General features: G+C 39.3%; 4 protein-coding genes across 4 annotated transcripts; 2 read left to right on the top strand and 2 right to left on the bottom strand.

The window, feature by feature from the left end:
• Positions 1–6538: 6538 nt before the first annotated feature.
• MELLADRAFT_100997 (uncharacterized protein) lies at positions 6539–7027 on the bottom strand (the record flags this gene model as incomplete). Its single annotated transcript, XM_007403465.1, has 3 exons — positions 6539–6620; positions 6664–6814; positions 6892–7027. 3 exons carry the CDS (start codon positions 7025–7027, stop codon positions 6539–6541), a joined length of 369 nt encoding a protein of 122 aa, XP_007403527.1.
• A 3330-nt stretch (positions 7028–10357) lies between these two features.
• Positions 10358–11551, top strand: MELLADRAFT_58374 (uncharacterized protein; the record flags this gene model as incomplete). The annotated part of the gene is made up of 5 exons (XM_007404084.1): positions 10358–10477; positions 10532–10912; positions 10980–11132; positions 11200–11306; positions 11365–11551. 5 exons carry the CDS (start codon positions 10358–10360, stop codon positions 11549–11551), a joined length of 948 nt encoding a protein of 315 aa, XP_007404146.1.
• Positions 11552–12921: 1370 nt separating this feature from the next.
• MELLADRAFT_58373 (uncharacterized protein) lies at positions 12922–13920 on the top strand (the record flags this gene model as incomplete). Its single annotated transcript, XM_007404085.1, has 2 exons — positions 12922–13216; positions 13274–13920. 2 exons carry the CDS (start codon positions 12922–12924, stop codon positions 13918–13920), a joined length of 942 nt encoding a protein of 313 aa, XP_007404147.1.
• A 3897-nt stretch (positions 13921–17817) lies between these two features.
• MELLADRAFT_58372 (uncharacterized protein) lies at positions 17818–18684 on the bottom strand (the record flags this gene model as incomplete). Its single annotated transcript, XM_007403464.1, has 4 exons — positions 17818–17901; positions 17973–18125; positions 18182–18559; positions 18619–18684. 4 exons carry the CDS (start codon positions 18682–18684, stop codon positions 17818–17820), a joined length of 681 nt encoding a protein of 226 aa, XP_007403526.1.
• Positions 18685–26975: the final 8291 nt, after the last annotated feature.

Raw genomic sequence — 26975 nt, 5'->3', positions numbered from 1 at the left:
TAAGCGGCGATTTGGTATTGAGTTGCAAAGTGCTGAATCAAATCTGTATGTAGTGATGGGAGCTTGTTTGTGCGGGGTAGTGGGATTAACTGTGTGGGGTTGGTGATCTGTGAAGGTTGATTTTGGAAAGTGGGTGGGTGAAAGAGTGGACAAGGGGGAAGAGGAAGTTTGACGAATGAGCTACTTCCTATATGAAACTTTTTGTGTTGTAGTATGGAGACCTCCTACAGGAGCTCACCGTGCAAAAAGGGGCCAGGGGGCGCACAAGCTCTCAGCAGGAGCCCTTTCATTATTGTTTATTGCCCTAAAGGGCTCATTAGATGAATTGTTTTGGGAATGAGCCCTCGTGATAAGCCCTCAGGACTAATATTAGCAGACAATCTTCGGGTTTATGACGGACCACACGGGTATTTCTCAAAACCCGGGGGGCGTCGGATATTGCTGGAGGGGGCTCGAAATAGTGGGATCCAAGTGTATAACTTACACTTGAAACATTAATGGTGATGTTGCAAGCTTTTAATCATCAGTATCATTTTAAACTTCTAAAAGACTGAATCAGAACAAACTAATATTCCAGCACTTGAATTTAATCAGGCAAAATTAAAAAAGTTGGCAGATTTGGTTTGATCCCAAACCAATCCCAGTTTATCTTCTAATTTTGATGTCCGGCTGATGTAAGCTTTACTTTTTCTTAAGCCCTCGAAGCCAGGTTTCAACAAACAATATTGCATGATCTTTCCTTGTTTTAAATGATAGCCATCTGTCTGTTGTAAACGCAGCAACAGATACCCTACTGGTACCGGTATTGTACCATACTGTATCTGTTTTGCTCAGTACTGTAACTTGGTGCTGGGTAGGAGACTGGAGGGGCTCCCAAGCCATTTTTATTTTCAGGTACAGTACTCAGTATTGTACCTGACCCACAGTTACGGCACTGAGTACTGCTTTGGACCAGTGCCGGGAACCGAGGGACTGTACTGTACAGTATCTGTTTCTGAATGGTACTGAAGCAGCAAGGGACTTGATAGCCTTTGTCTTTGTTGTCAAGTGGAACCACTAATGCAATTTTGTTTGTTACTTTTCTTATTTTTGTAGATCACTTTCGACCAGTTTGTTGGTCAATACAATGGCTGCTTTCTCACGGTACCAAAGAAATACTTGCCACAGTACCGAGGGGTACCAGCCTGGGTACAACACTGTACTGTACCGTACCTACCTCTTGAAAGGGGTTCAATACTGGCTGTGGAGGCGTAAGGCAATCTCAACCCAGGGTTACAGTACTCAGTACTGTATCTGATCCCGGTTCCGGTACTGTGCACTACCTTTTTGCATTACTGTCTCCTCATGAGGTACGGTACTGGTATTGCAGGTCCAATACCAGTACTGTATCTGTTGCTGTGTTGCTGTTATGGGTGTAGAAACATAAACCTGACAACCAATTGTAAATAGTCACAAGTACAACATCATTTCAAAACTTGAACCCCTTGAAGTTTCAGAGTACAATTCATTACAAACTCATATTTTAATCAGGTAAAATCCTTTTGAAAAAGTAAGAAATCAATTATATCAAAATAGTTCAAAAGGAGTTCAAATTGGGTTCAGTTACACATTTTCTCATCTTAAAAATACATATCAAGATCATTTTCACAAAGGATCCTGGTATCCCCACCAACCCACCTTAGTAAACCCACCATCCCCTGCCTTTCACATATAGTGTCATGCCTAATCACCCGTGACACAAGTGATGTACAGGCAATGTACAGGCTGTATATACCAGGTTATCAACAATTTGAGAGTTATCGCTTTTGAAGTCCAATCAATTATGATTTGTTGTTCACGCTGAATCAACATCAACAAGGGAAACTTTGTATAAAGTCCTGTTTCTTTGCTTCCCCTTTCACTAAGATTTGAATCAAAAACTGATCTTGTCTTTTGTCTCAAACCCACCAATCTTCAAATGACAACATCCGCATCAAAAAAAGAGAAGCTTTCAAAATCAAATTGAGATATGACTCAAATGGCAATCTGCGTAAAGATTTGGAACAAAACAATTCCCCTGTGTTTATTAAACAAATCAGTTTATTTGTGTTATTTTGAGTCATGCTACACTGTTATGTATTGTTTTGTTGGTTTGTCTTGGACTACTATGACAATATATCATTTGGTTTGAGATAGCTACAGACATACATTTGCTGCACCAGTAGATCAGGTTCAAGATCTTTTGCAACTCCCAATTCATATTGGATCCAGAGAGTTGATAATACCATGTTGCAGCGGATCGAGTAAGATAAAAATGACCAAGAGACTCACCCACCTGCATCCTTAACACACCTTTTGTTTTGGTATATGGTTCAAGTTTGATAATCTCTAGGTGATGAATTTGATGGGACTGTTCTTTAATATTGATCCTGTATTTGATTGCTCATACTGTTTGAAATGATGGCTGAATGTTCTTGTTGATGTTGATTGAGTGACAACAAATCAAATGATTCAATCTCAAAAGCGATAACATGGTAGAGCTTGTACATGACATGTGTCACCGGTGATTAGGCATGAAACTACCTGTGAAAGGCAGAGGGGTGGCAAGTTTACTAAGGGGGGGTGGTGGGGATACCCAGATCCTTTTACAAATTATGAGTTTGATAGATATGATAGGTCAGGCTGAATAATGATAGATTCTTCCAATCAAGCACAAGGTCAATCCAGGATTTCTGGCAATGCATGGAAAATCATTCAAAATAAGTTGGTTTATCAGACAGAATGTAAATTTAATGATGATTACATTAACTTAAATCCCTAACCCCCCCTTTGAAACCTGATAACATGACCTACAGTCATAATTTCAGCCGTTTTGCAGTTTGGAAAGGAACCGTGACATACCCGATTTCGGGTCACCAAAGATCACACTACACCAAATGTAATCTTTACCCGGAGGTAAAGAAAACTACTGACATAGAAAAGTCCTGAGGCAACAGGAAGAGAGCTAAAAATCTGAAAAAATATGCACCTTGTTCCTAGATGTTGGGGCGTCATGATGAGTATTTTTTTGTATTTTACACGCAGATATTGGTTTATGTACTAACAATAAACGCTGAAAATGATCAAAAGCTCACATGTAACAATACCTGAAATTTGGGTCATGAGTATGAAGACAATATTTTGTGGTCTAAAAACTTCAATAACTTTTGCAATTCTGCTCCAAATAACTCGATTTTTGGTTCATTCAAAAGCTGAACTATTCTCCTTCACACTTCATAATGTTAGTAAGGTGCTATCTAGTCATGTAAACACTCTACATATGTTCAAACAGTTCTGCATGAATAGCTCTGTAGGATCTTTTTTAGACCAGCTACAGATGTGATGTCTTAATGAAAAATGTAGAGGAAAGGCTCCCCTTTTTAATGCACTTCAAATCGAGTGATTTGATTCAGAACTGCAAAAGTTATTGATGTTTGAAGATTCCAAAATCCTGTCTTCAAAGTCAAGGGCCAAATTTCAGGTATTGTTACAGGTGGGTTTTTGATGATTCTCAGCCTTTATTGTTAGTACATTAACCAATATCTGTGTGTAAAATACAAAAAAGTACTCGTCATGACGCCCCAACATCTAGGAACAAGGTGCATATTTTTTCAGATTTTTAGCTCTCTTCCTGTTGCCTCAGGACTTTTCTATGTCAGTAGTTTTCTTTACCGCCCGGTAAAGATGACATTTTGTGTAGTGTCAATGACCTAGAGGTGCACCCACGGAATACTTTGTGGTCAAGGAGTTATAAAAACGCCTTCTCAGGCCCTCTATTTATACCTTTTCGTTCGCATGTCTACTCTCCCTCATTTCATCCCATCGACAGCTCTCAATTCACCAAATCGCCGTCTGAATGACACTCGGAAACGTAAAAGCATTAAAATCAAAATCAAAAGCAACCATTCAAAAGCATCATCCATTGAATGAAACTATTAAAAGCAACAATCAAAAGCAACCATCGAAAGCAACTATCAAAATCAATAATAATACCAATAGCATTCAAAAGCATCATGAATCCAAAAGCAACATCATATGTTTAAATTTCCAAAACTTCCACTTACACGATAACCTAAAAGCCTACCATCCTGCATGAGTGTCGGCATAAGTTTACATCACAAAAGCACTTAACTTTATTATCCATCCATTTGACCCGCTCTATTAATTTATTGCTAAATTTCTTGCAAAAGCATAAATCTATAATGCATACTGCTGCATGAACAAAGTAAATACATAAACCCATAAAAGCACATACCATTGCTTTTCGATCCCATTCAGTAATGCTCGATTCCACCCGAATACTCTCGAATTTGACTTTTCTTCATATCTCCTTTTCAATCCATTCTGCACTTTTTTCCTATTTCATTTTTCAAATGTTCGACATGATCATGACCATGAACCATATGCTATCCGATTGACCTCAATAGCATATTCATTACCTCCCATATGTCTTACATTCATTGACTTTTTTGATTATATGTCATTTTATTTACGCACACACTACATTTTCCACCTTCCATTAAAGTCTAATTTACCACACTCTTACGTCATCAACTTCGACCCTCCACTTTATCACCTACTTATTCTGATCATATTTTTAAAAGCAGATATACCATTCCATTAATAGTACATATACAAAAGTACTTTCCTAATCATTATCTTATGAATGGGACAAGCCAATGCATTATATCTCTTTATCTTCTCTTCACTTATCAAGCAACCTGCGTCGAACTTTTTTGCACTTCTCCCCTCACCATCATTTCCATACCCGGTACACTTTTTAAAATCTGCTATCGTACACACACACTCCTCATGCCGTATACCATGTATAGGTACTGTTTTGCTAATACGCTTTAATCTGATGCATATAAAGTGTCCTTCACATCTCCACTCCAATACCCTTCCTACTCTCAATGGCATAATTTCCGACAATACCTGCAATCACTATTATTAAAATTCACATTCCATCACCTTACCTTTGTTACCTTTATTATTCCATCACATCATCGACCTATTATCCAAAATTCAATATTACATTCATCTCGAATCATCATTATCAACACCGCTCCAAAATGCCTTACTTTCAAACCGAAGGTCTTGTCTCCCATGCTTTCAATAATCATGGTCTTCTAAATAGGATTTATTCTCTTTTCCGTAATTGTTGGTTAGGAATTCTTATCCCTCATCATTTATCACACTCACATCTTTTCATGTCGTCCCATTCTATAGACACGGAACCAAAATACCTTTTTATTTTCGAGACTGGAGTCTGTCTTAAAATGCATATGTGGCAAAATTATGGTTTTGATACCCGATACGATAACACTGATCATGCAGAATGTCGCATTCTTCAATTGGATTCCAACATAGACAGTCCTGGCGAAGATAGTACGTCGTCATCTACTTCCATCTATATGTTGTATAATAAGCCGCTTTTCCCCTAGGAATCCATGTCAAAGTGTTCGAATGTCAAAATCGTGGCTTACCTCATGATAGTGGCTCAATGTACCGCGTTTTGAGTCAAAACATTGTTAAGCGCACAGTAATGGAATGCGCCGTCCTGCCTATTTCTCCGTAGACGTTGTATTCATATGTTAGCTTCCGTGTAGTATCTGCTATTTATGCATCTACCCACGTTACCAATTTCCATATCCATTTCATTCCTCTTGCATACGTCACCGTCAAAATTACCTGCACCGTTTCTTATTCTTCACTGCAGAAAAAAATCATGGCATGTTGTTTCAACTCCATATTCCGAACCCGTGTTTTAGAGTTCCATTTTATGCAATCAGATTTCATTCATTGTTACCTAGACATTAGCATCATTATCCTCTTCCACACCTCTTCAACTTTGTAGTTATTGTATTGCTTCTTTGTATTGATTTCACGCTTCTCTCAGCGACCTCTTGTTGTTTTGGTTGTGGGTTGTATTCTACTTCTGCACCTCCATTTTTCTACGCGAGCTTTATATGAAGTACTATACATAGACATACATAAACTAAGCTTCCAATTATTTCTACTTTAAGCAATTTGACATATACTTTGTGGGTCTCGCCTAACTCGAACTCAGTTCCTGCTGAATTTACCTCACAACGTCCACTGCACACATCCTCAATAAATACTCACGTCTCCATGTATGACCTTAGTGTTCGGTATATTGACCACATGCATAAAAAATACATCTCTTTCCTTGGCGCCACCTCTTTATACCATTGCTATATCCTATGTCTTCGTTACACCTCTCACTCGCACTGATTGTCACAATATTATAATGTCAGATCTATCACTCGTTTCCTCTTGCCAACTTTTTTGGCAATTTACTGTTACAACGATCCCACCATATCACTAAAGGTAGTGTCTGAATTTGCTAGATGGGGTATCAATTAATGTATGTATATTTTCTACAGTGGTTTCTCTGCTGAGATATTCATATAATTTACGTCTCAAAGCTTACCTCAAGTCGCCCTCAGATGGGCCTATTTTCATGCGCACTCCCCAGGCAGAATGGACGGAGACTTATTTAAAGGTCAAATGAAAGGTACATGGATACAAACTCTAAAATAGCTGCTCCCTCGAGGGCAATGTAATTCGCATTTTTTACACTAAATTTCGAACAAATGGTGCCTCTCAAAGCCATCTATTAACTGGTCAACCGGTGTCACTACTTCATCTTCTCTCATCATGAGTGAGACCTCTCCTCCTGTTGACAAATTGAACACAAATCGATACCGAAAACCTACGCCCCAAATCACGAAAGCCCCAGTACGCCTAATTGCTCCATTCACAGTGGACCTATCTGTAGTACAAGTTAAAAACCAACTTCAATATGACAGGAGTATGAACCACGACAAATAAACGTTATATTACCTCTACTTATGACTCTAACAATTCTCGATAGGACAGGACTTGGCAGCGGGTGAGTCCAAAAGACGACAGTATCCCAGCGAACTAAGCCATGGGCCTCGAAGAATGCTGAATGAGTTGCGGTATAGAGTTCTTGCATAGGCATTGCTAATAATTTGTTCAAATAAGATGTTTAAATGTGGAGTTGAAGGTTATCTAATGGATTTGTACGCCAGCACGATTCACAATTGATACTCGCCTACCACTTCTTATCTGTTTCGTTTGACCTATGATAAATGCTAACACCACCTCCTTTACTATATCCGTCATATCACAAATCTGACTTTTAAAATATGCTTTCTTTGAATATTATAACCATTATCTAATGTCTACTAAACCCGGAACATCGACTGAAGAAATGGAATCATTCAAATTTTACTTAACACCAATATGATATCCTAGACGTCCGCTTTTGTTTGAATGCATTGTCGTACGTCATTGAGTCATTAATAACCCGGTATACTCACTTCTCCTTCTTTATGTACCGACATTGTTTTGTTATCCATATATAATATTAATTTGAAGAGTTAATTATCAGTTCTACCTTATGCGGTAAGTATCCAATGCATTACATTCAGCCAAATTACTATACTTTGATCAGCTCTACAGTTAAACTTCTCCGACACAAACTTACACCAGTCGTAAAATTAGTCCCCGAATTCATCTATAGTCTGATTTAGGCATCTTTCCGAAATCAGTTTACGAAGAGTTCATGAGACGCTTCAATACCAACTACCTAATAGAATAAACTCACTCCATATTTCCCCAAGAATGGATATGGGATTCCCTTCCATGAATCACTACAATTATCTATTGTCTAAACTTATCCAATACATGACGTCTACCACCACTCATTGATATATAAGGCGAATGAAATGCTCCTCGCAATAATGTGCTAACTACATCTCTAAATTCCCTGTCAATCTTTTTCAATCAATTTTCAAAAAGAAACATTGCTCATCATTTCCCCAACTCCTATGGCTAATTCTCACCACGCCTCCCTTTCACCTCTGGTTGTCCCTAATGTCACCGCTTTGGTTCACCTTATTCATATGCAATTCGATAATTGTAAGGCCACCCGTTCCTGTGATGAGATATGGGACCCAGCTGACATTGTCCGTATCTCAGATTCTCCCGGAGACGCACAACTGACGTACGCAGATGGTCTGGTTCATAATGTGCATCGTTTTGGACCTATCATGTTCCGAATAGCCGACCCCGGCACCACAGCTTCTAGATGTGTTATAACTTGTGTCTCTTTCACCACGCGTCATTGCAATAATAGATGTAAATATCTTTTATTTTTCATTTACATTCACATACACTAACACTCTCCTCCCATCTAGGCAAATGCTCCCTTCGATGGAACTTACTTGATATGCGGGGGCATAGGACTATCCCATATCGCCATGATATATACATTATTGACGAGTTCATCGTAGATCGCGATTCAACATATGAACTATTAATGTCGCAGAGAATCCACTGTCATCTGCTAAATCATGTCTGATTTCAATTTGCGTCGCAGTCCTCCAACTTCTATTAAATCTCTTTCTGCATTTTTGAATTGCCAAATATTCTGAATTTCCCCATATCCAGTCCGGCTCCCTATTACTCTACGGGGTGCTCTCTTTAATAACATTTCTATTTTTATCCCTTAAATGTCGAAATCGATTTTCCTTCTCATACTCCATGTACATAGATCTAAATTTGAAATTCACCCATCTTCCGGTACTTCCACTGTCATCATCTCCATTCACTTCACTTTAAGTCACCAAGTAAGAATGACTTTCAATCATGAACCACTTTCAAGAATATAGAGCGTTTCAGATCTCACTCCGAAGAGTATGCAGGTAACCCATCAAGTCTGAGAAGGCTGTCTCCATTGTCTCTCATTTAAGAATTTTTCATTTATCTTGTACATACATCACTGCACCATTATTATTTCTTTCATTTCGTGACATATTTCTTCTACTTCGAGCGCTTTTTCACTTCAAGCTGTAATATAGATATACCATTCTATTTAATTCTTTCGACAAGTTCATGATACAATGGCGCGTTCTCAAATAGGCATTTATTGGGTGAACTCATACTAACACAATTACCTGGTAAGCCATTGATAGACATTTTGTTACATTGTCCAATAACAATCATATATATACCATAATCGTAATTACTAACCTCGTCAATCCTCGAGTCATGGGTTATATATTCTCCATTCTCCATCCCTTGTTCGTTCAAACTATATTCAATTCATTTTACCACCTTTGTTCCGGCACTTGTTCAAGATCGATCTACCAGTCACTGCCTCAAAGATGGCCAGACCACTCAATTCTCTCCCTTTATCTCGGGTGGGATGGCAGCTAGGCGCATTGTGCCAAAAGATTCTAGACCAGTTTTCCAACAGTATGCACCTCATTTCATTAGCACTATTATTCCTACGCTGACAGGCTATAGTCAACAGGTTCTCAGGGCGAAGTCAAATTGAGATATGACAATGGAAGAATCTGCCATGTCCATCTGCATCAGAACGTCGCCTATCAAGTCGTAGATGCTAATCTCTCTAGCGCTTATTGCGTATTTACACAATTGAATTTCTCGCCGCGCATGACAGACAATTTAGGTATCACCTCCCTTGCTTCTATGAACATCCCTCATCCGCACATCCATTGACCAACACTGATGCTTATCATTTGCAGAACCATGCACTCTCCTATTCAGAGGGTATAGGCGAGGTGGTGAAAGAGCACATGTTCCAATAACTCTGAGCATCTTGGAGGAATCCACGCTTGTGCCTGGAGACATCTATTGTATTCTAAGGCGGGAGCGTATTTTCTAAATTTGTAACTTTGTGTTGCTGTGACAACCGATTACAACATGTTTACTGTTAAAGAATTTGTTATACTCTATGTGGTCATTAGATGATACCGAGTGGAGGTCTCCATATTTTCTCTTCACCTATCAAAATAGTTCATTCACCTTTTCTATAACTCATAGTCTGCATGTATCATAATGAGTTCAACAATAAGTGCACGTCACCCATGACATGGACAAATACGATAAGTTCCACATACTGCATCGCATCTCTTGATTCAATGTTGATACCGCAGTGACACTTCAAAACGTCAAGCGTATTTGCATATCCCTGCGTTGATACAACCGTCCCTTATGTTTCTTACACTGGTCCGACGGAAACTTGAAAACACCTGCCCTTTTCCCCTTCCCTTCATTCAACTATTCATTGTTTATAAACATTGATGTCCCTCTGCCTTTGCCTCGTACACAATTTTCAATCAACCTATAGGTAATGATCTATTTCTCCTTGTCGCTTCCCCGTTCAATATAACTCCATCTTAAATTGAATATCCTTATAATCAACATGACCATGAAAAATTGTCTCAATTGTCTTTCTCTTTTATGTCTTCACATTTTCTAGATGTCGGCTCAAAACAGTACAAACTCGTCTCCAACACGATATAATCAAGGCGGCAATCCCAACACTCAAAAGAAGAATCATCCCTTCATTACCTCAGGTTTATTCGACGTTTTGTCTCAAGTAAGTTTACAATAGTCATATTGTTAGGCCTAGCTCATCGTGCTATTTTCCCAGATTGAAACGGAGATCAATGGACAATACGGTTTTTGTGAATGCATGACTACCATTGTGGTTACCAATCGCGATACCGATGAACTCCTGGAATGCGCAATTAAAGGAGCTGCTTACATTGGGCCGGACCTCATCCTCAATGATGGAACTATTTATTACCTCAAGGGTCGAATATTAGCTCTCAATCACGATGATCTACAAGTATTTTACTACGAAGCGGAGAATAGTATCCCCGTCTCCCCCTCCGAGTCATTTCGAACTGAGCTGGCTAACAAGGTCTCAGTAACTGGCCTTGGGATAATATCCTCTCGAGAAGTGGAGAATGTCAGCCCGGGCAAAGATAACATCATTATCGTAGTTGAACATTCAGATTTCAATCCTGCCGTCAGCTGAAATTTTCTATGACGTCATCTAATGTTTAAAACTTTTGCTGACTTTGATTATTTGTTAGATACGTGATCAAGATACATTCCAAGTTGAGTATAGATGTAATTGGTCCCCTTTGATGGCCAAGTTACAAAGTCTCTTAGTTCCACGTCGCGAAGCACTTCTCACTGGCCGAATTACGGGTTACATCCCATCTCGCAATATGTGGTCTGTCGAGGTAAAATCTCCGCACATTTCTTCAATGATGACGAGAAGTCTAATCGAGGCTCCTTTTGTATGCTTAGGTATCTGGCGTTAACATTACTACTGGCCACGAATCTGGTCAGCAGTCGTCTCTGCCATCTACCGGCTCCTCTCTAGGCACACCAGGCGGAAGAACTCGAGGCAAATTGTGAGATTTCCTATCAACATGTCTTCTAACTGGATACTAACCACTTATTTCAATTCAGATTCGTACCAGGTGGCACTGGTAAAAAGGCTGCTGCGTCACCATCTATCGTTGGAGACTCAATTGGTGAAGTCGACGAAGGAATCAGCTCAACTGGGCCAAAAGGCAAAGGGAAAGCCACTGTTACTGCTTCCACCTCCCGCGGAGCTGCAAAACGAACAAAGGTCAATGGATCTGATGCGGAATAGTTCGCAAGCAAGTGATTTTCAATGAGGTCCACTTCTTTATATCATCTCAATTCATGCTTTCACTACCTTTCAATTGCGAAATTAAGTGTCATGCCTACATTAAGCTATTTTGAATGTCTCTCCGTCTATCTCTCAATGACTTATAATTAGATCAAAAAAATATTTCTGTCTCAGTTTGTCCCCACTGAAACTTCAAATCTGTATGAATTGAAAAAGTTTCTGCATGCTTATCTCACAATCGATACAATGGTGTTAATATGCGAGTTGAAGCTGAATCTCAGTATTTGGTGACTACACAATGATGTCAAACTCAACCATCGTGAGTCGAATAAGTTACCCCTTTGCCCTCCATGATTTCCAAATGAATCAATATTCCGATATTCTGATTTGAGGGAATGTGGTATATTGCAACAACATCCAAAACGTAAAACTGTGACCCGAAACTCCATTTCTTATTCGGCCCGATTGAAATTGCGGTCTTGATAATCCCCTCGATCCTATAGAGAAGTTCAATCAGAACATATACCTAATCAGGAATCAATAAACTTACGACGGAGGAAGTCGACGAGTATATGACCAAGCAATTCCCGCTCAGGGCAAACGTTGGTGAAAGAGACTGTTGTCCACGTGACCATCCCAAATCCTTCAACGAAAGTCGCATCGAGTCTCTCATTCAAAGGCATAGTATTGTGGTAGATATTGTATGTGGGTGAGAACAATCTAATTCAATATAATGTTATAAAAATAGCTATGTCGGGTAGTTGTTAAGGTGTGTTTTGTGTATGTTGAATCTGTTTAGATAATTGACAATGACAATGATGAATCATGAATGCCATTGATTTGTACCTTTCTACTAAGCGGGAATATAATACACCTTTTACGTTTTTCCGAAAATGGTAATCCAAAAAACTTTGATGCAATCGAAATATTCTTTAGGACTCTCTTTAGCATGCCATTCGACAAAATCATGTAATTCAATAATTTATCCCTCATTTAGAAGACCGCATTTGGTGTCAGTCTTTGGCGATTTTTTGTTGTGTAATCCGATACCCTTATTCGAGATTGTAGAAAAGTCCTATTTTTATGTTAGCAATACGTCATACTATTTACTTAGTCATGATGACGCGATTGTCTCATTGTTACTCTTAGTTATGTTTAACTCGCAAAAGCAAATAAGTATGGAATAGAGTAAGAGTAACCCATATTTACCTATATATAACGACGCTCTCTGTGCCAAGCATTTCGTCATTTGGGAATTATCATCATTAGTTTCTGCTCAAGCGTCATACACATCTCAGTTTATTCTCATAACCATAAATCAGCTCCTCGCCCCCTCAACACACCACTTTTAAAACATTTATTTTTTTCCAATGCCTACAACTGCAGTCGGATTAGCAGTGCCAACAGTCTTGGACAACACCGAAGCCTCTCTGTTAAATCGATTTCCAGGTGAATTACCCTATTATCTTGGACGCATGAATCATGTTTGCATGCATTGCAAAGCACTCCGGTGGGGACAAGAGAGAACTAAAGAGAATGTCAGGAATCGGGAAGAAAAGTACATGAATTGTTGTCAGTATGGCGATTTGAAGTTGCCCATGGCAGATTTCGACGGTCCACCTCTCCCAGACGATCTCTTTGAGCTTTTCACTTCATCATCAAAAGGTAAATAATCCAGTTTATCAATTCATATTACATTTTATCTGATGTAATGCTCTCTAGATGCCAAGGAATTTCAACAAAACATTACCTCGTACAACAACGCCATGTCATTTTCATCGTTAGGTGCAAAACAAGATCACAGCGTGATGGGTCAAAAAGGAGTGGGTACTTTCAAGATATCGGGACAACTCTCGCACAAGATTCCAGCTTTATTTCCCACAGGGGATCAACCTGCCTGCTATGGCCAAATATTTATGTTAGGTGATGGTGGTGAAAAGGAAGTTGAAAATCGATTAGCGCACTTCGCGGAAGGAAAAATTAAAAAGAGAATCACAAGAAAGCTACAAGATATCATGCATCGCGTCAATCCTTATGCGGAAGTCTTCAGAAACGCAAACGAAATATTGGCGTCGGAGGATAGCATGACAATTGTACTCAAGTCACTTGCCCCGGGTAACAGAGATGCCAAAACTTATAATAAACCAAGGCCAGGTGATATAGCGGCTTTGGTGGAAGAAGGGAGCTTCATAGATGCCAAGCCTCGACATATCAAAGTCAGTCGTAAGGACGGAAAGATAATATACATGACTGATCTGCACACTCCTTATCTATCATTGCGATACCCATTGTTGCTACCTTACGGATCACAACAATGGGATGACAATTACCAGTCACCGACCATGGGCACAAATCCAGGACGTAAGTAGCTTCTTCATTGACTATATGAAATTTTCTATGACTGATCTGAATTTGCATTGCTTTTAGGAAAACGTACTAATTATAAAGTAACAAACCTCGAATGGGGCGCATGGTTGATATTCGAACAAGAGGAGAATTTCAATCCCTTCATTCACGGTTGACAATTATCACAGCAATTAATTGTAGATCTGTACCTATGTGTCGAGAGGTCGAACCTTGATTTTATACATTTCAATCAAAAAAAGATAAGAGCTGAACTATACCAAGGTATCAAAGAAGCGTTCAACGAAAGTCAGACTGCGCCGAGTCGACAGCTTATTTTGCCATCGTCTTTTAAGGGAGGTCCAAGGGACATGAATCAATTATTCCATGACGCCATGGCTCTCGTACGAGAATTTGGAAACCCAAGCTTATTTATAACCATGACCGCGAATCCAAATTGGAAAGAGATACAGGACAAGCTGCAATTTGGAGAGACCGCGCAAGATAGACCCGACATCGTTGCCAGAGTGTTCCATCTGAAATTGGCCAAACTCATAGAAGAAATAGTCGACAATCAAAGATTGGGAGTTGTAATATCCAATTTAATGGTAGTAGAATTCCAAAAACGTGGCCTGCCACACGCCCATTTACTTTTCATTGTAGATGAAAATTCGAAACCTGTTAGTGCAGAAGATGTTGACAGCTTGGTTACTGCAGTCATTCCCGATCCTGTCGATGAATCAAAGTTGCATAGTCTTGTGACTTCGCATATGTTGCATGGCCCATGTCGGAAGGGGATGTCATGTTTTCAAGACGGTCAATGCAAATTGTCATTTCCTAAGCCTTTCTGTGAAGAGTCTTCATTGTCGGATGATTCCTTTCCAGCATATAAGAGGCCTAACAATGGACGAAAATTCAAGAAGGGCGGGTCTACGTTTACTAACGGTCACGTTGTACCTTACAACAAATACTTATTATTACTCCTTGAGTGTCATATTAACGTCGAGATACCAGTAGGGACTAAACCTATCCGATATCTCTATAAGTACCTTACTAAGGGACATGACCGCGCGAAGGTTTACATGGAGGTGAATACAAAGCAGCAAGGTAAGTTTTCGAATTAGTCATTTGACGGAAGTTGATATCATATTCACTTAATGCTTCTGGTAGGAAAAATCTTAGTTCATGATGAACTTTTAGAATTTCAAACATATCGCTACATCAGTGCCCCTGAAGGTTTGTTTCATTATCGTCATCTAGCTTTCACTTTTTCTGGGGATGCTAACCTACCACGCCTTGTAGCCGCCCATAGATTAATGAAGCTTCCAATGAATTCTTCATTCCCCCCAGTGATGAGACTTCCCCTTCACCTTGAAAATCAACAGACAGTCTATTTTTATGACGAAAACGAAGCATTGGCAAGAGTTGAACTGCAACCTCCCCCGACTTCCACTTTAACCGAGTTCTTCAGATTATGTCGAGACAATGAATTAGGCTTAGACAATGTTTGTGCGCGAGACTTACTTTATGTTGAAGTCCCGCGATATTTTCGTTGGCTGAAGGGTAGGTTTCAGCAAAGGAAGAAACCTATGTCAACGGTCGTAAGAGTCTATTACGCAAATTTAAGTGATGGAGACAAATATTACTTAAGAATGTTGTTGTGTCATGTTCGAGGGCCAATGTCTTTTCAAAATTTAAGACTGTCAATGGAATTCAATGCGTCACCTTCCGAGAGGCTGCGGATAGGTTAGGTCAGTTGTCATCAGATAAACATCATGAAGCGGCCATGTCCGAGGCAGCACATTGGTCATCTTCATGTCAACTTAGGCATTTGTTTGCCCTTATACTCGTTTATGGTAAAGTTGCATCTCCAGATGCTATATGGGACAAGTATTCAACCGAGATGACCGAGGACTGCGAAGCAAAATTAGCTGAATTGGGAGCACGCCGGCCCATCGACAAAGATGTGCAAATTTCTTACGGGCTGCAATTGTTGAGTCAGGTGGTTGAAGACATGGGGAAGTCGATGGCGAATGTTGGATTGAGTTCTGGATTGTTAACTCGAATGAACGAATTGCCTATTATGGCCCTTTCAGGAGGTAAAACGGGAGACTTCAAACCTGAAGATAGCAAGATCATCTACAAGAGACAAGCTTCCACCTTGAACGCAGACCAACAGGCCATTGTTTCACACGTACTCCAGGGTCATGAGAATAATTTGCAAACGATCAGTTTCTTAGATGGACCTGGCGGAACAGGAAAGACGTACACCTTAAATACAATTTTGCACTTTTTCAATGGTCATGTCGGGAGACCTATGAGTGTCTCTTCTTCTGGAGTTTCTGCCATTCTCCTTATGAATGGGACTACAGCACATTATGGCTTCAACATACCAATTCCGCCCGACGCCGATGCAACTTGCGATCTGAATGGGAGATGTAAGAAAAGTTTAAATATAATCTCAACTCTGATTATCATCTGGGACAAAATTTCAATGCAAAATAAGTATGACGTCGAAGCCGTAGATAGGACGCTGCGTGATATTTGCAAAATCGATAAACCTTTCGGTGGCAAGAGTATAATTTTTTCAGGTGATTTCAGGCAGACGTTACCTGTAGTCAGGCATGGGTCACTCAATGATCAAAAAAGAGCATGCTTGAAATTGTCATTCCTCTGGTCCCACGTCAAGTCATTTAGGCTTAAAATTAACCTTCGGTTAAAAACATTGGAAGGAAGCGAAGAATTAGAACGTGTGAAGTATGCTGAGTGGTTATTGCGATTAGGTGACGGGGCTTTACAAGAAAGGAATAAAGCTATGATCACTGTTGAAAACATAGTAGTTGAGACAGTCCCTCCCTTCACCCCGCTTCCTCGAAAACTTCTAGATTGGGTCTACGATGACCTCTTTCAGTTTACTGGTAGGAATAATTGGAATAAAATTGCTGAATACTATGAAGATAGAGCAATTATAACACCTTTGAATCAAACTGTCAGAGAGATCAATGATGCTACATTAGCAAAATTGCCAGGCGACCCTTTTATTTCGAGGTCGAGGGACGAACCGGATCCCACTTTTCATGAACCGACATCAATTGATATCATTAATTCAATAGATTTTGTCGGTTTCCCACAGCACGAATTGAAGTTAAAGGTAGGCCAACCTGTAATGTTGATGAGGAATTTATGCTTAGGGTCGGGGTTATGCAACGGAACTCGTATGATTGTCATGAGTGTCTCGATACAAGTGCTGCGATGTATGATTATCACTGGACCCAAAAAAGGTGACATCGTCGCAATGCCTCAGATGAAAATGATTCATCGAGGATCATTGGATCAGCCAGTTCCTTTCTCACGATATCAGTTCCCGATAACTTCCGCATTCGCCATGACTATCAATAAATCTCAAGGACAAACTCTAGGAAAGGTGGGTGTATTCCTTTCTGGACCTGTCTGTACTCATGGGCAGTTGTACGTGGCACTGTCTAGGTGCAATAGCCTCAACAATTTGCGCGTGGTGTTGGCAACCGCGAATAAAGCGGCAGAAACGTTGAACATAGTATGTCGCGAACTCATTGAAGATTCTCCATAAATCTATAATTTTCAATTCCATTCATTTTTCAATCTTGTAATTAAACCTACCAAAAATTATGAATACATAAATGAAAAATATTGCTTATAGAATATCGTTGAGCCATTGAAACATTGATACTTTAATGTACACCCGTAACGGAGAATTTACCAGACAATTTCTGAACGTCATCCCTCTTGTGACCATGAGGAGTAGAGCAATTGATATAATCGAATTTTATTCCTTAGCTTACTATTCGCCTATCTTGATTATGAGACAATATGGCAACAACATGTAGAAGCAACTGATACATTGGATGGGGCTTCCGTAGCTTGCGACAGTCATTGGCAATTATCTACAGAGTCGAGTTCTTAAGACCATCTTCCGTCTCCTGATGATGATCCCTGTGTTCATCTCCAACGAGAGCTAAATAGTTCATCTAGACGTGGAAATTGAGGCATTGGATATGAGCTTGCAAGGTCAACCCTTAAAATGATGTTCTCGACTCACCTTGACTAGCCAAGTATTTTGCGATAAGTCTCTATCGACTATTGATCCTGTGATGAGAATTTCTTTTCCAGGAGTACATGCAGTGAGTAATGATTGATCAATATCTGGCGTTGATCCCATGAATCGGACAAGGAATGAAATGTATTCATTGGTCTGTTCAAAGAGTGAAAGATGAGCGACGTTCACTCATAACCAAAGGCAATACTTACATCGCGGTTGAAGTTGCAGTGCTCCACCGAGAGACATATAGACGTTTCGTGATCGGACTTTGCAACAGTGAAAACTTCGATTATGGTACCATATCCAGTAACTCCGACAGAATTGACCACTTCAGCTGGATGAAATGGAGGTGTCTTCGAAATAAATGTACAAGGGAGTGTGTATTCAAAGTATTCTGGGGCGCCGTGGTTGTTTCCTAATAGGATTCCGGAGAGGAAATAAGCTCCATCAACAACAATACCTCGCGCTTGCTCTCCATTTACTACTCCTCTTAAAGCCCATTCAGAGAGACCCTTATGATTAGGGTCAGTCGTAACAACCATGTGGGCGAATTGCCGGGTGTGAGACAATTCGCACAATATTCCACCCTGAGTAATAGCGAAAATTATTTAGCCCTATAACAATAATGATTGACATTGGCACTTACAATTGCAATGACGTCAAATATTGAATTGATATACAAAGGGAAGGTTTTCTTGTAATGAGTCGCCATGGCGCTTCGTCGCAAACGTCTAAGTCGAGACGAAAATAACCTCCACTAAACTGAAAACTAATTGCTAAGAAATATATTTGTCTTGAAACGCAAAAGAACGCCAATAATATTAGATAGGTATTATTTGTAAATGAATGAGGGTAAGAGGATTGTGATAAAATATGATAGATAATTGAAAAATTGTATATCAATATTCAAATAGTGTAAGATTAAATAATCTGTGAAAGATTATGGAGGCTATCCTGGACTTTGTTGAGGAGCATCGAAATACTGTATGTTCATGGAGTGAATAACCTGTTTGTAGATAGAGTATAGAATCGGCTACCATATGTATTTGTAGAATGTATGCAAATGACCCTGCGTTATCGCAAAAGGGTGAGATACATCATTAGAATGAAGGAGTCAAATAACTCATATTGTATCTTTATGCATGAACTCCTTTGACGCGACCCGTGTCTCTATGTAGGCAATCATCCCTTTACGCTTGACATGGTTTATTTGCGAAGATGGTGGATACCATTACAATAAACTTATATTCGACATCGGACTTATTCCTGGCGGCGGGCTTGCCCGCCTATACTCTAGTATCTTTTATGAGTATAGAAAGGTATCATGGGATAGAAACATTGAAATAAAATGAGGACTCAATATCCTGCACACTGTGGTGGCTTATGTTGGGTCCCAATTCATACAGCTGAATCAGCTCAAAGAAAACGCTCATTTGCTCAATCTCAAAAATATTATGTGGGTGTATTAAAAAATCTTCATAATGGGTACAGAGAAGTAATTTACACATCTATGCCTGTACTACCTTTCTATACCCCTGGGGAAAGATGTCATTTGGTGCAGTGAAACTGAGATCTGGTTGACTTTACTTTTTACCATAACAAATGGATGATTTAACTTCAACAGTCAATCAGCTTTGAATTTTCCAGATGTAAGGATCTATAATTTTCATACAGAGTAGAAATCAGTAGGGAATAAAACCGTGAGAACATAAGTAAATTGTTCACAACACCTCAGAAAGCCCCCCTCAAGATGCACCTTTCAACAACAAATTCATCAACTAAACTTTGCATCATTTCTGTTTGATTTCTTGTCTTTTATCCTCTTTAGGTTCATTGGTGTATCAGACCAACATAAAATCAAAACCGTTAGTTTTATTCATGCATCAATGGTGCAACAATCCACATCAGAAGCATTTCAAAACGCAGAAATATTAGTGTTCACATTTTCAATTGCATTGTTTTTCAAGTTGATGAATAGTAACAATAGGGGTACACAAACATGAACACTAAACCTAAAAACCCATGGAAAAAACCTATGAAAACCCAATTGTTTTGGGGTTTTTGTCCATTGGTTTCCCGCTTTCCTGTTGGACAAAACCCAAAAAACAATTGGGTTGTCATGGGTCTTGTCCACAGGATTTTAGGTTGGGTGTTCATGTTTGTGTACCACTAATATATTCTTTAAAATCATGAATACTATATGTTAGTCATCTGTAATGCAATTCAGTGTTTGATCTTTGATCAATCTAAACTTATCAAGCGGATTGATAACATCTTCTCCAGTATTTTTGACTCAATTGTTTTGTAATTGAGCTTCTTGTAAAACACTTGTAGTGATTTCTTGTTAGGCCAAATGAGCCGAAGTAAAACCTAAATCATGAAGTTCACCAGTTAACTTTATATCAAAGCAACTTGATGTAATGCAAATTCATCACGGTCTTAATACTACAAACCACTTGTGCATGATCATTGTTTTCAAAGTAATTGTGAAAAGGAAAAAATGGGTTTTTGCCTGAAACAGTGCAAAATGGTGCACAAAACAACTGCGCCTTCAGCTAAGTAATCTGTGGAGAATCCTGTCCCTGCTTACATTAAAGTTACCCATCTTGTCAGCACTCGAGTACTCAAGCAAGCACCAAAAGTACTTCAAGAAAAGGAAGCCTCACAAGAACCTTCATAATTAAAATAAAAACATAAAAAATAAGTAAATCATCTTTAGAATCAAGTATCAAAGATTCAATATTGTGAACATAGAAATATACAACTTAATGACCTAGTTTCAAAGGTCTATTTACAAAAAGAATAATAAACGAGAACACCCGATAAACAAAAGACTAACAGAAGTAGTCGGGAAGATAGAAAGGGTCTACTCTAGAATGAATATAAAATGATACGTAAAAAAACCAAAGATCAAGCTTGGCTTTACGTAAGAAATCAGGTCGGAGCGCTTAACACAACCATTTACAGATAGAATCAGACATGATCAGTGGTTATATCAAAACCAAAGAAGGAACATTTGTCACTCGGAACTGGAAAGGCTGAGTAACTAGCCTAACTATCAGCCAAACACCTAAGATCAAAAGGTATAAATACTGCCTTATCTGTAGACAAGAAGGAAGGGCATCAAATCTTACCCATCTTAAATTTCAAAGCAACAGTTAGTGTTACTACTTTATAAAGTCCAGCGTATATTACCAATCCACTATCCCTAATATAAATTCCGCTTCTTAAAGCAGTTAACCGGTGTTCCCTTGAAAATTAATGTTCGTAAAGTAAACGTATATAATTGCCCCTTCTTAGAGTTCTTTGAATTGATAGACTCCAGACTAAAAAGCTTTCTCTATTTTGATATTTCGTAGTTCTTGTATACTATCCAAACTAGATACCGGCATTAGTTACTCCACTTTGACTTCTCAAGATCCCTAGGAAACTTGTTCTCTTACTTTGAGCTAAAGTGAGTGATATATTACTTGGTCAACACCACTGTTCTTGCAACTCAAAGTTGTACAAGATCCCTGTTTATCCTAGGATAACAGGCAACTCTAAGCTTTGCGCTTCAGAGTATTGAAGGCCGGGTCTAAGGATTGACCACCCTCTACTGTTCACTACAGTAGGCCCGTGCTCCTAAAAAAGATTTGTGTTAGGTATATTGCCCAGATATACTAATAATTGATCTATTTCTTTTATATTACTTAGGTAATATTACTTTCCGTATTCCACGTACACAGAGGATACCTTGTCAGGATCCTTTACCGAGTAAGAGCTAGACCATTCCCGTGAAGATATAGTAGCCACCCTGACACATCTTGCCTCCCACCAAAAAGTGTTACACCGCTACTTTTGGTGTTTCCAGCGCTGCAAGCGAGTTTGGTGCAAGGAGACACAGAAGACTTTGAAGAAGCTCCTTTCAATTTTTTGTGGGGTTTCATGATGTTTGGAGCGCTCAAAGTGAGGTTTAAAGCACAAGGGTGTGAAAATCCTGCTGTGCTCAGGCCAAACCTGGGCTTTTACTATTCATAAGCCCCTCTTTGAGAGTGGATGGATGTGGCCGCATTAAGAGGGGCTTAGTTAAATTTAGTGTTCCAAACTCCTGGGCTTGTGGACAAAAATACTTCTCTGAATGCCCTTTTACCCTTAGGGTCTATAAGACTAGTGGGAACGTGGAGACTTGATCAAAGTCCAGAAAGGCAGAATAACAGTACTCAAAGTAAAAAGGTTTTTTCCTTTCTGTGAGTATGTTTTCTGCAACCAGGTAGCTTTGAGGACCCTTTCTCTACTTTGAACATACTTTTGGACTATGTCAAACAATGATTTGGATTGGCCTCCGGCAAGAACTGTCTGTAGACCTACTGCATCTGGTAAGGTCTGATCTGTAATGTAATCCATCTTGCAATCTGTGTTGCACAGATCATGACAACTTTTCAATTGAAAATGGTCAATTGTTTGAACTTTCACTTTCTCAAAGATAGGGTTGCACTGATCACTCTCAAGTCAGGGTTCTGTTCAATTGCACTTCAAATTTTCATTCTGGAGATGCCCGAAAAACAGCAAAAACCACATCACACAAGAATCTTGGACCAATGAATTGTTTTTGAAAACAATCAATTGTCGGAACTTGCAGGATAACTTGCACCAAGAAAGCTTTTGGATGATTGATTGTTTTTAAAATCTATTGTTTGTCACAAGTATCAAATGTTGGAGTATGATGTTTGTGTGTTGGTCATTGACAAAAGAAGTGTCAGTTTGATTCAGGGGGTGGTTGACAAATTATGTTGAGCAGTTGAAGCAAGGGGCCTTTGTTTCTCTTTTTTGTGCATGCTGTATTCTTTGATATATGTACCAGACTCTTTTCTCCCCTTTTTTGATTCTTGTTCCTCATCTTTAATATTAGGAAACGAGAATCTTAAAAGGTAGATTCACAGCCATTTCTCTTTCTCTTCAATCTGTTCTCTCAAACTAAACTCAAGCTGTGTTTGTTAACTATTCTTCTTGCTCAGTCTTCTTATATTTCTAACCACGTCTTTAGGTTAGTGAGCAACATAGTATTTGAAGCTCAACAAGAGCTTTACAACACCTAAGAAGGGATAATCTACTACGTGTAATATAATTGAAGTTGCCTAAAGACTGCCTTCTTCAAAGAAACCAGCACAAGGGCACTTGCTGACCACTTTGTGATAACAGAGAAATAGATAAAGGCACCAGAGAAATATCACAATACTGTTGTAAGTATTATTCCCAGTTTTTAAGCGCAAAAAGTCCACAAACTATGTTCATTTCTAGAAATACTGTTTTAAGTATTATTCCCAAAGAGACTTATAGTCTTTAACACACGTAAATAAATTTATCCTTGCTTTGAAGGGGCAGATTTAAGTGATCTTAGTACAAATATAGTAAATAAATGATGATTTATAACACTACAACAAAGGTATACAATGCAGAAAGGGGAAAAACAATCCCAAAATCATCAAGGAGTACTTATATCCACATGCAACAACCTCTACAATAGTCAACAGCCTCAAAAACCAGCCAAATCCGCCTAAATAATCCTAAAAAACCATACGATGACGCAATGTAATGATCTTGTTACTAATACATGATGTAATTTTCACAGCCAAAATTGATCAATGACACAATGATTCAATGTAAAGCACATCTTATGATGAATACAGGTGATTTTTTCCTTGTAAACTAGCTGCAAACCAATTTTAGAGATTATGAATTTTTTCAGATGGGGTCCAATTTTGGATTACTATAGTGCATCTCGTAGCCCTCGTGATACTGATCATTTATCACACCCATATGACCTACTTCTGATGAGTGATGAGTAAGATATTGAGTTGTGAAGTTAAGGTTTTTGGTGTTACATGTTGACTAGTGACTGTAAATTCAAGATTCACACCAATTCCTTATTTCCCTTATGACTTTTTTCATAAACCTCTGCTACTGATGATTTAAATTTTGTACATTATGTAATCTACTCTTCTGTGTTGAATGAGCTATCTACCATCACAATCTGACGTCATTTGACATACATAATTAGCTGAAAACCTTCATTTTTGACAAAATTCCCCCATTTTTACCACTTTTCACAGCTGCTACTCTCTTTTTCTTGCTCATGTAATATGAAATCATCTTCTATAACCTTAAAAATCCCAGAAAATCCCCTTGGCAACCTGAATTTCCACTATTACCACCATTACATATGTAAACTACATGTATAACCCTTGTTTACCATCCTTGAAAAAGTACCTTTCTGCTAATAACTTCTGTTTCCCCTTATCAACCTTCGAGATTAAAATTGTTACAGTATAATATAATGTTTTTCTGTCATATTCTAACCTCATAAAACCCATAACTCTATTATTAATACCCTAAAAACCATTTTCCAACCTGTATACCTATATTTTCAAATTTTTCTTATCTTTTCTTTTTCTGTCTTTTTTTAATAACTTTGTAAGTAAACTATAATGATCTTAAGAATATATTTGAAATGTGATGACATAATCTTGAGCCAATAACTACACATAAGCCTATAGGAGCTTCAATTGATCTGAAAGCCCCCATTTCAACTTTTCTGCTATACTGAAGTTTTCTAATAACTTGGTAAAGTAATAATGATCAATTTCCTTGATCGATCTCATAAATAGATCACCACAGTCACCGGGGCAAAAATAGATGCTCACATAGGTGTGGGCGTTGAAAGTTTTGTGTTTTCTTCAATGTTTGTTCAATTTTGCTTTTGTTTTCTTTCCTTTTCTTTCCAATTTCTTTCTGCTCGTCATCTGATTATGTGATCAACAGGAACTGAGCAGACAAACTAAGCCTTCCTCAGGCCTTATTCCTGAGCAAAGAAGTCTGAGGAAGGGCTGATCCATCTGCTCAGCTGATCCTGAGCGGCATTCCCTGGTTAATGCGCCGACCCGGTCCCGACCCGGTATTTCTGAGTTGGCCCGGGGCCGCCCCCCCCCCCTCTGGCCGGGTCGACCCGGCCCCAGGCATGGAATTTGCTCGAAAGACCAAAAAAAAAAAATCCCAAAAAAAAACCAAAATCCTCATCAACACCGCATTCAATCTAACCTTGTTTATCGTTTAATCAACCAGGAATCAAAGGATGGCGTGTAAAAAACGCCCTCGCCGCTCTTCGGCCTCCCCTTCTACTCCAATAGTCGTATCTGACACTGAAGAACCATCACAATCCCGGAAGTCCAATTCTACAACCACCTCGACCAACATCAAAGTCACCAAGAATCAAACCTCGTGGGTTTGGAAGTACTTCAAGACCGAAAACCGTGAAGGCACCGTTAAATACATTTGCCAGGCAGCTAAACCTGCTGGTAGTGATTGGATCTGTGGAGTAGCGATGACCCCCGATCAAACTCAAAGTACCAAGTCTTTAGCTCGGCATCTCGATTGTGCTCACAACATTAGCTCTCAAACCACCAATGCCCAACAAGGCACGATGAAGTCATACCTTCAAACTGGAACCATCCAAAAGGTAATGTGTGAATCATTATCTATTAAATCCTATTTTGCTTCATTGAATGATTGTAATAATAACTATTTTTTTCTTTTCGATCTTTCCATTTCCCTTTCCTTCATCCTTTTATCTTTTCCTTTTTCCATCGTTTAGCTTCCCAAACTTTCTCACGAATCTCTCAAATACCAACTCGTCAAACTGATTGTCAATTGTGAAATGCCTGCCACCATTGTGGATCGAGACGAATTCAAGGATCTCCTCAGGATCTGCAATCCAGATATCTCACCTATTCTAGTTGGTTCTGACTGTGTGATGGAAAGCGTCAAAACTCAATTCCGTGTGTCTCGTGATCTCCTCAAGGAAGTTTTGGACAAAGCCCTCGCTGTCAATATCACCTGCGACGAGTGGTCTTCATCCAATAACATTCCAATACTTGGAATAACTGCTCATTGGATCGACGAAAAATTCCGATTGCACAAGGTAATCTTGGCTATGCAAGAGATTGAAGGAGCAAAAACTGGTGTCAACCTTGCGAGATACTTCATCGAAATTCTTGAAAAGTTTAACATTGATCATAAAATCTATTGTATCACCGCGGATAATGCATCAACCAACGGTGCAATGGCTCGCGAGATAGGCCACGAGATTGAATCATTCGACAAAGATCACAATTTACTCGGATGTGTCGCTCACGTTATAAACCTGGTGGCTCGGGCTGGTTTGGCTGTCTTTTCGAAGAAGTTGGGCGAGACAACTTCAGTCAATATCGACGATATCCTTGAAGACGATTCATTTGATCAAATCGACGCACCTGGAGCCCTTACCCGTCTCATGGGTTTCATCACGGCGATTATGAAGACACCGAAACGCAAGAGATCCTTTGAAAAACTCGTCGAATCCGAACTCGGTCGCCGTCTTGGACTTGTCCGAAATGTCGAAACTCGTTGGAATTCGGACCTCAATGCCCTTAAGAGAGCTCTTGAACTCCAGAGCGTCATCGATCTGAAATGCTCAAGAGACCCAGAAATGGCCAAGTTTTCACTCACTCCTGCTGAGTGGGAATTGATTTCCTATCTTACCCGATTCCTTGAACCGTTTGAAAAAGCCACCAACATTCTGTCTCAATCAACTTATACCAGCATAGATGCTGTCTTACCTGTATATGAGTGGCTCCAGTCTCAACTTGACAAGGTAAGTTATTAAATCATATTCATCTATTTTTAATTGTGATCAACCTGTGCTAATTTTGATGTTTCACCTAGGCGTTGATCTCGTTAGAAAATCATCCAATTCAACCCGCCATCGCTCCAATGCAGAAAAAACTTACCGAGTACTTCAACAAAGCCATTCGCAAACCGGTCTACCTCTGTGCACATCTATTGGACCCTCGTAGCAAGGATCAAGAGCTCTCATCCAACACTCTTCTCCGAGCAGCTGTTGTGGATCAAGCAGATTGGCGAGACGTCTTTTTGAAAGAAGCTCGCCGATTCATTCCAAGCGATCAGGAACTTAATGATACTGATCAA

Source organism: Melampsora larici-populina (genome assembly GCF_000204055.1).
Source record: "Melampsora larici-populina 98AG31 unplaced genomic scaffold MELLAscaffold_1, whole genome shotgun sequence".
Classification (NCBI taxonomy): domain Eukaryota; kingdom Fungi; phylum Basidiomycota; class Pucciniomycetes; order Pucciniales; family Melampsoraceae; genus Melampsora; species Melampsora laricis-populina.
This window is presented reverse-complemented; position numbering and strand designations above follow the sequence as displayed.